Source organism: Gouania willdenowi, unplaced genomic scaffold (genome assembly GCF_900634775.1).
Source record: "Gouania willdenowi unplaced genomic scaffold, fGouWil2.1 scaffold_199_arrow_ctg1, whole genome shotgun sequence".
In the NCBI taxonomy this organism is placed as follows: Eukaryota; Metazoa; Chordata; class Actinopteri; order Blenniiformes; family Gobiesocidae; genus Gouania; species Gouania willdenowi.
In genome coordinates, this window is record NW_021144950.1 from 3,975 (window position 1) to 17,476 (window position 13,502).

Below are 13,502 nucleotides of genomic sequence, written 5' to 3' on the forward strand. Positions count from 1 at the left end.
ATCTCTGTTAGTTTGAATATTATGTTACAACTGTGTAAAATATTGTAATTTTCCTCTCTTTATGTTCTAAAAATCTCACAACTAAAACCCTTATGTGTATTTATATCCTCAGATAGATAAATAAATATGTAGACATGGATAGAATTAGATAGAAATTATAACTTGAAATATTTAAAAAAATCATAATCAATTTTTTGTCGTTTGTGCTTCAAAAGCTTCCATATAAACTTTATAAAGATTGATAGTAATTTCTGAAAGTCATTTCCTGATTGGTCGCTGTGGGCAGGCAGGACCGTGAATGTATTTTTCCTCACTAAGAAATAAGAATCAATCAATCAATCAGTTAAGGTTCCTGCTGTGGGTTTTCACATTCACATGGAAAGAGAAGTGATATTCAAATAAAATACACACACACTACATAGCAATCATAGACTCACCACACTATGTGGTTGTATGTAATAAAGAAATTATAAAATCTGTATTGAATAATTCTTACAACACCTTTTGTAATCATGTGATGTTTTATAAGATTGTATTCTGTTCTGTTCTACTTATAACTTTTTTCTTATATTAAAACATAGTCTAACAGTAAATCCAAATAAATGTAATAAAGTTAAATAAAAGTTTTTGTCCCACTCTAACAATGGTAAACAAAATAGGAATGTAACTTGAAATAAAATAATGTTAAAATAAATAAAGGAGCTTATATTAAGTAACCTGATATTATAATTTCTAAAAAAAAAAACGTTAATATAACATAATAAAACATAGTCTGAATTAAATATTTTGTTTTATTCATAATTTTATATAGTCAGACTGTTAAACAGTGTGAAGAGAGGAAATGTTAGAATGGATTATTATTCATGGTTTCTTTTTGTGTGTAATACTATAATTATATATCTTTATACTCAATAAATCTATTCATAAAATATATTCAGGTCAACTTGGTAGCTGTCATTTTCAGAACAAGGACAAACAGTTTCAGAAGATCTGATTTCAACTTAATCTAAATCTAAAAACAACACAACCATGTACGTAAACGAAAAGACAAATCAGATATAAACAAGACAATCAGATTAACACTAAAATGTCAGTTTGACCCAAAATGTACAAAGTCTAAATCATTAACAAATAAATATAATTATATTCTAAAATTAAACTTAATACACATTAAACAACTCATGTTCTAAATATCTAAATAAATTAAACAAACAGACACCATCGACCCCTAAATGATCAATAATAATGAATAAATCATTAAATCTTAAACATAATTTGTATTGCTTTAAATCACCAGTAAATGACATCTTTAACTAATTACAAGGAGCTGATCATTTGATTTCTAAATTTATAAAAACACTGATAAATCTATGTTTGGGGTCCAGGGAGTGAGCAGACCCTGAGGACCACAGCTGTGTTTTAGATGAGTGTCTGTTCTTCTATTGACTTGTTATGACTTGTTGATTCATTTTCTGTTCATCTCTAATAAACTGATTGATTGATTCAGCAAAACCTCTGACTATGTCTCTCTGTATGAAATCTCAGGTACTGAACACGAGAGTTAGCTCAAAAACTCTAACAATTGTTAAAAAATGATATTTGTAACATAAGTCTACAGATTGAAATAAATGTAAAACGTTTTAAAAACATACATATTTCGGTTTTAATAATTGTATGAGTAGGTCAAGTTAAACATTTTATTATTTTATTTTATGCATTGTTGGAATGTCTGTGGTAAATAAATATTTTCATATTTTAAAGGCAGGGGAGGTGTTTTTTTAAAGCTAGCATGATTTTGAATGTAGCTTACCCCCCTCCCCTCTGTGCTCTGTCTCACTCACATGCATTAGCACTGCTGCTGCAGAAGTGGATCTAAGCTCATTGTTTGTATTGTGTAGAAACTAGGTCGTCTCATTCAGCAGTAAGTAAACACTGAACTTTATCATTATAAACTGTATGTTAAAAAACGTGACTAAAAACTCTGTTTTAAGTTCGTCACCAATGATGCGTTTTGGTTAATAAAAAACGAACCATCTTTTTTCATTGGTCAACGTTTGTACAGGTTTACAGCTGCTACACATGATGGATTTTCTTTGTTCCTTTTTCAGAGCTCATAAGATCTTCATTTCTGTCAGAACATTAAGAAAATTTCAACCAAAAACTTAAAAAGTGTATCTGGAAAAAATCCCCTACCCTACCTTTTATTGATTGATGATTTGAAGCATTAGTTTTGATTTATACAATTGCATAGTTTTAATTTTAGTGGTTAGTAACATTCAGAGCTGGAAATTTATTTTAGTTTTCAGTCAATAATTCACATTTCGGTTCATCCCTAATTTTTTGACTTGATAACTTGTGTCAGAGAAAAGATTTAAATGTAATTTCATAAGATATATTTATATTTTTGTATGAACACAATCCTCACTGATTGGTTCCACCTCCTCTGATCTTCTCTCTCATTCCTTCATCAGCTCCTCATAGTTCTCCATCAGCCTCTCCTCACTCCTCACTACCTTCTTATCTCTGTCCTTCATCCCTCTAACCTGTCCCAGTCCTCCTCCTTTAGTGTCCCACCTCTCACACCTTCATCACATTCCTCTGATACAGCTCTCTGTCACACATGTGATGGGGATTGATGTGAACATGTGATGAGCTGCTGTGATGTGTCTCACCTCAGCGTGTTCAGTCTCTGAGAGAGCAGCTTCACTGCTGAGTCTCCTGGATGGTTGTAGCTCAGGTCCAGCTCTCTCACACTGGAGGAGTTGGAGCTCAAAGCTGCTGCCAGAGAAGCCCCGCCCACCTCTGTGATGACACAACCTGACAGACTGGATTCAGAAAAACATCCACAACTCAGGAAACAAGTGAGGAGACGAGGAACAGGCACTGCATGAAAAGTGGGATTTCCGTCAGTTTCCGTCACTGTAAATTACCGTTAACTCTGAGTAAACAGGAAGTTCCAGTCAGCTCCAGATAACTGCCAGGAATTGTCGTAAACTCACAGCACAAGGTGAGAAAGTCTCCCCCCAGCTTCTAGGACTGGGTAAGGTTTTCACATGTAAATGACCATACTGTGATCTATATAAATGTAAATCAGGACTGTCTCCACTGTAAAGACACACAAGTCTCTGAGAGCCAACATGTTTGTATGGAGCTTTAATTCCTCTTTAAAGCAGAATAAAAGTAAATTCCTCTTCAAACTGACCTTGTAAACACTTAATTCCTAATACATTTTATTCTGAATTAAATTTAAATCTGAATTAGGTAAATGTGACTTCCAGTCCGAATTTAGAATAATGACCAATTTGAGCGTTAACATAGGAAAGACATTCTGTGCATTTATTTTGTCCTTTTGTGTATTTTTACTGTAAAATGTATGTTTTTTTGGAGTCATAATATGTACTTGTGTTGCCAATTTGTGTTTTTTAAAGTCACTTTTGTGTATTTCTGTAAATGTGTATGTTTTTCTGTCATTCTGTGTTTATTTGTTGTCTTATGTTATGAGACATTTTGTGCATTTCTGTTGTTCTTTTGTGTATTTTTCCTATAAAATGTATGATTTCTGGAGTTATTGTGTATTTGTGTTGTTTTTATTTTTGCATTGTTTTTGTTGTAATTTTTCATGAGTTTAAATATTTAAATACCAGTTAAATGTTAAAAGACAGTTAAAAGTGTTAAAAGAGTGTTAAATACACATGATTTGCTTGTCTCTTTATTGTTATTGTTGTTTATCTGTGATCCACTGAGTGTTCTGAGGTAGACTATCTGGGATCGATTGGTTTTGTCTCCGCCCCCACACGTGCTGTTTTCCTCATTCTACTAATACTCCTGATGGAGGAAACAGACTGAATCACATTTGTGATCATTTCTCCTCTTTTCAGGTATGTTTATAGTCAGAAACACAGCTTATATGTCAGAAATAGGTTTCTATCAAATAAAGAGTTTCATGACATTGTAGTTTTGATATTTGAGTTTGATAAGAGTTTTATGAACAGTAGTAAGTTAGCAGACTGTGCCATGTGTAGCGTGTTCTGTTGTTAGCTTCTGTTTCATATGAGCATGTGTTTAAAATATGTTTTACTGTTCTATGTAGTTTGATTTATACACTTTGATTAGCTTTAGATTAGCTCAATACAACTTTAAGACTAACATATTTGATGCTTGAAAGAAAAGAGTGAGAAAATGATTTATTGCAGTTAAATATTGTTTTTTTACACAACTCAGAGGGAAACAAAAAGTGTTATGAACACATACTAGGATACGATTTTAATATAAAATAGTGTAAATAAATGTATGTATCTGACACTATTTATTTGTTGTGACAGACTGAGCTCGTCCCATAATTCACCTGTGACTTTGATGTAAACTCTCATTACAAGTTCAGACATGTGTAAAGTGGACTCTGGAGTCTTTATATGTAAGTAACTTTAATCTGGAAAATAATCTGTTTTGTTGTTTGTGGTGTTATTATTTTACATATTTATGCCTGTTGCCTTTCTTTTTCCCAGTATCATGTAAGACATACTATGAGACAGTCTGGAAGAACTTCACATTTAGTCATCCAGACCTTTGGATACAAACAGAAGCCATTAAAGGTTCAGCTCACAGCAGACAGAGGAGGAAGAGGATCAGATTTATAAAGACAACAGAACAGATGTTACACAGAGCATGTGCACAGAGCAAAGCTTCTATTCCTAGTATTTTTGTACATTGTGGTTTATTATGTGACATTTTGGAGGGAAAAACAAAATGGCTGACACACACACACACACACACACATAATATTTTGTTGTGTTAACAACATAGAACCTAGGTTCCCAAAGTGGGGTATGGTACCCCTAGGGGTACGCAAATTGTCATTTGTAAACTAGAATATAAATGGACCAGCAGTCAGGAGCCTCCATGCATTGCCACAAATGACACATTAAGGCTACCCATGGTTACAGATTATTATTATTATATATATTATGGTCTCCATCCTTCAGAAGCCTGGAGCTTTCTGCTCTGTGTTCAAAATTACAGAACAAACTGGAAAATGAGCCCAAATATCAAGCAACCCACCACAAAAGACTGCATTATGGACCACCGCCCAAAAGACCTGCTCCATCTTTTTATGACCCTGAAGCTGCCAAGAGTTCAAGTTTTAGTGTGTGACCCAGACAAAGGGACACAGTGTAAAGTTTGTTTTATTTTTAATAAATAAAGCTCTACTTTCATTATGTTCCTCCTGTGTCTCTTATTCTCAATAAACTGTTATTGTGATGTTCTCACTAAATAATATTAGCAATAATAATTATTAGTATCATTAATATTATAATTATTATTATTTGTATTATAATAAAAATGGGAGGGGCATATGACCATGCATCCCAACGGTGACCAATGAGTGAGGGACTTTCTGTCCAATCACAGGTGATTTTACTTCTGAACTGTCTGTGGTTTCTTCCAATGGTTGGTTAGTTTCAGTCAGGCAGGCGAGACATTGAAATGCTAATTATAGAAAAACATTCACAGTGGGGGTGGGGGGACTTCTCAGTGAACTGCTGATAATCCTGGGCGTTTACAGGAATTATCAGGCATTCACAGGGTGGATAATCTCAGTTTTCATGCAGTGAGGACAATGTTGATGGAACATGTGATCCACTGACCTGAGAGAGTCCAGTTTACAGTGAGGACTCTTCAGTCCTTCACACAGCAGCTTCACTCCTGAATCCTGCAGATCATTGTTACTCAGGTCCAGATGTTTCACACTGGAGGACTGAGAGCTGAGGACTGAGGACAGAGCTGCACAGCTTCTCTCTGAGAGACCACAGAAACTTAGTCTGTGGGAGAAAGACATTCATTTATTAATAATAATAATAATCATCATCACATTATTGACAGGATTCAAACCTCTGCCGTACACTTCATCTGCTTTATTACCTCCACCAAGGGGGAAAGATTTCTTCTGCCAGAGGGACTCCTGATCAATGAACTGATTCTGATCAGTTTCAAAGATAAAAAATGTCTATCTCTCATCATCATAATAATTCATATCTGGGTTTGTAATTGATGGATCTGTATAAAATGTGACTCAGTTATATTGGGTGGTTAATCAATGATCCCACTGAGTTTCATCCTTATCAGATCCAGATTATGCATTTCATTGATTTATTGTCTTTTTTTTTTTAAGTGTGTGTCATACATTGTGACCTACTGGATGTTTATTAATGAGATATAAATGTGGTTCCAAGCCTTTAAAGTGTTAATGATCATGGTACCATGATCAGGATCATTAATCATTGATAACTGATCATATCTGTGAAGAGGAGGTTCAGAGCTTGATGGAGGTTTGCACTTTATACTGTTCATTTAGTCGACTAAACATTTTATCATAGTTTTTGTTGATTAAAGTTTTTAAAGTGACAACAAACTAAGCAATGAATAATTTAATAAAAATACATGTTAACAAAAACTATATCAACTTATATTTATATCTTCACTGATTAATAAAAACTAAACTATACACTATTATATATATATATATATATATATATATATATATATATATATATATATATATATATATATATATATATATATATATATATATATTTACACTATTTGGTCACCTCGGCTGAAATCCAATCAGAATTCATATGATCAAACGTATTGATCACATCTAATCTGTCTGTCTGTCTGTGTTTACAAACATTAATACCATCATATATCAGGTTGATCAACATTAACTGAATATTTCAAAAATATATAAACTCTAATGCTTTATGTTTTAGTCGATTATTTATTACAGTGTTTCTCAAATGGGGGTACGCGTACCCCTAGGGGTACACAACGGTACTGCAGGGGGTACGTGAGAGAGAGTGTGATAAATTTACAAGCAAAAACATTAAATATATGGGGATTTTAAAATGTGTATTTTCTGTTAAAAATTATATTAATAAAAATTATTTAATTTCATTTCATTTGATTTTATTGAGCTCCATTAGCTCCTGACTTATTGCAGGAACTATTCTGACTGGGGTCTCCTTCATTTTCATTACAATAATAAATGACAATATTAAATACAAATATTTACAATATTACATAAAAAGCAACATAAACACGCACGCACACACAAAACAAACAGTGAAACCAAATAAAAACATATCACATAAAACCAAAAGAACTGTCAGTAGATACTGTATTGAGAGTCGACCCAAAACCTCAAAATAAAACAGTAACAACTGTCAACATGACAACTGTATTTTATAGTCATTGTTCTCACACAGCCCAAAGCTCTTCCTGCTGACTCAGCCAAAAACTTTGTTCCCTCTTGAAAACTCATAAAGTCATTAAAGATCAATCCTAGGAACTTGTATAAACTAAGACAGGCCATTTTTTACACCATGTATTTAAAATATTTAACATATTATGTAAATTTGCCAGAAAAATAATATCATCAGCAGACAATAAAAGACTTAAATTACAGTTATTTATACAAATACCCAGATTAGCTTTCATAATTTCATTTACCACATTATTTATATGAAGGGAAAACAAAGACAACACATTTCCTTGTTTTACACCAAACGTGGTGGAGAACCAACCAGTTTTTAAACCATTGATCTGCACACATGCAACTGGGGCTTTATAGAGTGATTTGACATCATCATAGAATGTACCAGTAATGCCATAATTCAGTAATTTATACATTAAAGATCCCTGTTGATCCAGTCAAAAACCTTCTGGAAATCAACAAAAAGACAAATGTTGGTTTTCCCTCTTGCAGCCTGGCCCTCAGCACAGATGATAAAACATAAATATGATCAATGCAGGCCCTACATTTTCTAAAGTCATTCTGCTCATCAGCTAGGATGTTATGTGTCTCCAGATGTTCAGTGAGTTTAATGTTAACAATTCCTGAGAACTTTTGTTCAGAAAACTCCAAAATACAAAACTTTTTATTTTGAAACAATTGCTATCCAAAAACTTTGATTATATTAATAAATCAGGCAAATATTTAGCAAATCAGCTCAAACACAACAAAGACAATTCCTTTATAGCAGCAATTTCTGACAATTCAGGTCAAACTTTAAACTTACCTCAGGACTTTAATAAGGTTTTTCATGATTATTATCAAAATCTTTACTCATCTAACTTAAACCCTGACCCTGAAGATATTAAAACCTTCCTCAATAACTTAAACCTACCACAGCTCACCATAGATCAGAAAACCACCTTAGACTCACCATTAACCTTACAAGAACTACAAAATGCTTTGGATAGCATGTCGACAGGCAAAGCACCCGGTCCAGATGGGTTCCCTGCTGAATTCCTAAAACATTTCTGGTCAATGCTGGCTCAGCTCTTTTTCAGAGTAGTAACAGAGATTAAAAATAAAGGTTACGAAGGAGGCCACATGAATACAGCAAACATTAAATTACTACTTAAACCAGACAAAAACCTCATGTTACCCTCAAGTTACCGTCCCATCTCACTTATTAACACAGACATAAAAATTATTTCCAAAGCACTCACTTCCAGGTTAGAGAAAGTAGTACAGTCAATTAAAAATACACTCCACAGACAATGTTAGAAGACTGTTTAATTTGATCAACATGGCACAGAACTCTAAAAAGAAAACAATAATCTTGTCACTTGATGCAGAAAAAGCATTCGATAGAGTCAACTGGTCATTCCTCCTTGCTGTCCTTGGCATATTTGGCTTTGGAAAATCATTCATACAATGGATCTCCACCCTATACTCTAAACCTAAGGCCTCAGTAACCACAAACAAAATAACATCCCAAAGCTTCACACTGCAGAGGGGAACCAGACAAGGTTGCCCACTCTCACCTTTGCTCTTTGCAATATTCGTTGAACCTCTCGCAGCAGCTGTTCGTCAGAACTCTGTTATTCATCTCAGAACACAAAATTAATCTTTATGCAGATGATATTTTACTCAATTTGGAAGAACCCCATCCTCATTAGAGGAAGTATTTAAACTAATAAACAGCTTCTCTAAACTATCAGACTATTCCATTAACTGGTCAAAATCGTCAATCCTCCCTTTTAACAAAAAATTCATGTAATCCATTAAGCCAAAACCCACAATACCCCTCCCCCACAAACACAATTAAATATCTAGGCTTAAATATATCACCAAACTTAAATGAATGAATTAAACTGAACCTAGATCCGCTGCTGGATGAAGTCACAGATGATCTGCAAAGATGGCCGCCGCCTGGGCGACTGAGTAGTGGCACTGGGGCGACATTCCCACCTCAAGTTGCCCTACCAATCCCTCCAATGTTAATCACACATCAACACACCACCCCCCAGAGGGTACGACCACCACTTCCACCCTCCGGAGCTATTGCACCACACACCCATATATACACAAAGGTTGGATGGGGAGCACCGCTCCCCTCCATCCCCTTTCTTTTAATTGCACCTCATACATTTACTAAACACACACATTCACACAGGGGATAGGGAAGTTCCTCTCGATTGGGGAATGGAGAGGCACCAGAACAGGAAGGTGGGTAGGATCACATATTTGGACCTGTCGGGTGGCGGCCCGGCTCCTCTGTTGATGGATGGGTACAAATACATCAGGATGGTGCAATCGGGTATGGCGGGGCGGTGGGTCTTTGGGGGCGTGTTGCTGGGGGCTCTATTTGGAGGGTCTCTTCGAGCAGTGTCGGCCCGGCAAGGCGTGGGGGTGCCTCTTCCCTTTGGGTGTGGCCTGGTTGCCTTGGGGACTGTCCTCGGTGTGTGCTGGCCCTGGGCGGCCTGCCTCGCTGGTGTGGGGAGTGGGCGCACTGGGGGGTGCTGGCATCTGTTGCGGGGTTGGGGTGGGTGGCTTGGTGTTTCGAAATGAGGCCCCAGCGAGCTTGGCCGGCTGGCTTGGTGGGGTGGATGTTGGTGGGGGGCCTTGGGGTTGGGGGTTGGGGTCGGTGGCGTGGTGCGTTGGGTCTTCGGTTCCTTGGTGCTTTCTCGGATGTGTGTGTGGGGGGCGGTTGCTGCCTCTCGGCTTGGGGTCTCAGGGGCGTCTGGAGGGCTCCTCATCCATGAGGGGGTTGTCTGGGCTCCCTGGCCCCCACTCTTTCTGCTAGCCTGGCTGCATTTTCGGGTCCAGGGCAGCGCTTGGGTTTGCAGGAGTGGTTCTTGCACATACATCGGTCTACGATGCACTGACATGTCTTAGACTGTGGGATAAAACTCATAGTGGGCTTAACTTTAGACACGTTGATCCTAAATACCTGTATTACCACTCACTCCTTCCCTTTGTCCACAGCCACCACCATTATACCTAAGCTTCACACTGGTCACCAGACTGGATTGATTACACAACAACATAAGCACAATATACACAACTACAACTTCACATCTCACTCTCACTTTAAAATAATCAACTCTTCCCCACACTTTACATTTACTACTTTGAATCTCTCCTCCCTGCTCCCTTCCCCCCACCACCTCCCCCCCACACCCTCACCCAATAAAGTATTTCTTACCCTTCCTTAGGGAGAGCTGGTGATGGTCACAATTATGCAATAAAATAAATTAATTTATTTAATTGCAATAACAAAACATGTATTGCTGTCTTAAAAAGATACGATTGCACCTCTTGTAGTTTGACCTTTGACAGCCTGTGGTTTTATCATAGATTGGTATTAATTTATACAATTGCAATGTTTTAATTTTAGTGGTTATTAACATTCAGAACATTCAGACCAGGAACAGGACAATGTTGATGGAACATGTGATCCCACTGACCTGAGAGAGTCCAGTTTACAGTGAGGACTCTTCAGTCCTTCACACAGCAGCTTCACTCCTGAATCCTGCAGATCATTGTTACTCAGGTCCAGATGTTTCACACTGGAGGACTGAGAGCTGAGGACTGAGGACAGAGCTGCACAGCTTCTCTCTGAGAGACCACAGGAACTCAACCTGATGAAGAATCAGAGAAACCTTACAGATGTTTGTCTGTGACAGAATTAAAGACATGTTCTGTAGTCACATACTCAACTTTCTTGGAGGCTTTGATCACTGGGAGCAGCTTCAGAAAAGCTTCCTCTGAAGGAGAGAATCTTTTCAGGTCAAAGACATCCAGATGTTCTTGTGATGACAGTAAGATGAAGACCAGAGCTGACCACTGAGCAGGAGACAGTTCCTCTGTGGAGAAACTTGCTGATCTCATGTACTGTTGGATCTCCTCCAGCAGAGAGTGATCATTCACTTCATTCAGACAGTGGAACAGGTTGATGCTTCTCTCTGTGGACAACCTCTTACTCAGCTTCTTCTTGATGTATTTAACTGTTCTCTGATTGGTCTGTAAGTCACTTCCTGTCTGTGTCAGCAGGCCTTGTAGGACCCTCTGATTGGTCGGCAGTGAAAGACCCAGCAGGAAGCGGAGGAACAAGTCCAAGTGTCCATTTGGACTCCGTAAGGCCTCGTCCACAGCACTCTGATGGAGAAGGTTAAAGTCAGGCTGACCTCCACTATGGGGAAGGTTCAGTGGTTTATGTTTCAGCAGGTTGACTTTAGAGCTGATGAAGGTCTGATGGACGTGAAGAGCAGCCAGAAACTCCTGAAGGCTCAGGTGGATGAAGGTGAACACCTTGTCCTGGTACAGGCTGCTCTCCTCTATGAAGACCTGTGTGAACACTCCTGAGCACACCGAGGCTGCTCTGAGGTCCATGCCACACTCTGTCAGGTCACTCTTATAGAAAATCAGCTTTCCTTTCTGCAGCTGCTCAAAAGCCAGTTTTCCCAGAGACTCAATCATCTTCCTGCTCTGTGGACTCCAGTGTGGATCTGTGGCAGCTCCTCCATCAAACTTCACCATCTTGACTTTGTTTTGAAGGACTACATATTGGCTGTAGATCTGAGTCAGAGTCCTGGGCAGCTCTCCCTCCTCTCTTCTCTTCAACATGTCCTCCAGAACTGTAGCAGTGATCCAGCAGAAGAGTGGGATGTGGCACATGATGTGGAGGCTACGACACATCCTGATGTGGGAAATTACCCTGCTGACCTGCTCTTTATCTGTGGACCTCCTCCTGAAGTACTCCTCCTTCTGAAGGTCAGTGAACCCTCTGACTTCTGTCACCATGTCCACAAACTCAGGAGGGATCTGATTGGCTGCTGCAGGCCGTGTGGTTATCCAGAGGAGGGCTGATGGAAGCAGTTCTCCTCTGATGAGGTTTATCAGCAGAACCTCCACTGAGGTGGACTCTGAGACATCAGTCAGGGTCTGAGTGCTGAGGAAGTCCAGAGGGAGCCGACACTCATCCAGACCATCCAAGATGAACAAAACCAGGAAGTCCTGGAAGCTGCAGATTCCTGCTTCTTTGCTTCCAGAGAAGAAGTGATCAACAAGTCCCACCAAGCTGAAGCTCCTCCCCCTCAGCACGTTCAGCTCTCTGAAGTTCAATGGAAATGTGAAGTGGACCTCCTGCTGGGCTTTATCTTCAGCCCAGTCCACAGTGAACTTGTGTGTTAAGAGTGTTTTCCCAATGCCAGCCACGCCCTTTGTCATCACTGTCCTGATTGGTCGAGGTCTTCCAGGAGGGGCTTTAAAGAGCTCTTCTAGTGTGATGGCTCTTTCTGCTGTGTCTGATCTCCTGGATGATGTTTCTATCTGTATGACCTCGTGTTCCTGGTTGACCTCTCCACCCCCTCCCTCTGTGATGTAGAGCTCTGTGAAGATCTCCTTCAGGAGGGTTGGACTTCCTGCTTTAGCCACACCCTCAGACACACACTGGAATTTCTTCTTCAACTTGGACTTCAGCTCACGTTGGTATTGATGAGCCTTTGTTCCTGAATGAAGACAAACTTAATGTTAGAGTGGAGAAGTAAAAGCAGGTTTGAACATTGGAGATCAAAGTGTGTGATGTTCTCAGTCTGGATGGTTACTCAGATTAAATGTGACTGATTGAATCATGCTTTGAAAAAGAAAAGCCAGCTTTGTGTCCTTCATGTGATGTTCCTCACAGTGAAGATGTTCACATGCTCTTACTGCTCTGCAGACGCTTAGCCAGCTCCTCCTGCTTCATCCTCTTCAGGAAATACAGTGTGATGTTCAGAAAGGCCTCCCTGCTCCTCCTCTGCTCCTCATCTTCACCCTCCATCTGACTCTCTGAGCACTCTGGATCATCTCCATCCACAATCTTCTGCATGTGTTTGAGTTCAGCCTTAACAAAGCTGATGATGTTGTCCTCCAGCAGCTGGAACACAAACACATTAAAGGTGATGAGTGAAGGTCTGCTCCAATCATCTGTGTGTGTGTGTGTGTGTGTGTGTACATTGGTTTGATCACAGGCTGACACAGGTTTAGTGTCTTTGCAGACGTACACACCGTAAAGATGGAGTCAGGTTCAGCTCCAGAGGAACCATCCACACCCTCCAAGCTGCTGTGGAGAAGACACAGACACTCAGACATGCTGAGGAGCAGATGGAGGAAAGCACAGGAACCTCTGCTAACATCATGTGAACATCAGTTACAGTGGGTGATGTCCTGC

The 13,502-nt window shown here is 38.8% G+C and overlaps 1 protein-coding gene and 1 long non-coding RNA gene across 2 annotated transcripts; both read right to left on the reverse strand.

The window, feature by feature from the left end:
• Positions 1–2,765: 2,765 nt before the first annotated feature.
• Positions 2,766–5,704, reverse strand: LOC114458855 (uncharacterized). The gene is made up of 3 exons (XR_003673167.1): positions 5,646–5,704; positions 2,931–3,036; positions 2,766–2,825 (listed from the first exon to the last, which is right to left on the reverse strand). It is a non-coding gene; the product is annotated as an uncharacterized LOC114458855 (long non-coding RNA).
• Positions 5,705–9,652: 3,948 nt separating this feature from the next.
• Positions 9,653–13,007, reverse strand: LOC114458854 (protein NLRC3-like; the record flags this gene model as incomplete). Its single annotated transcript, XM_028441233.1, has 4 exons — positions 9,653–9,817; positions 10,872–10,932; positions 11,007–12,801; positions 13,001–13,007. Coding segments are annotated over 4 exons (2,028 nt in total), but the record flags the coding sequence as incomplete, so codon positions are not given.
• Between the last annotated feature and the right edge of the window lie 495 nt (positions 13,008–13,502).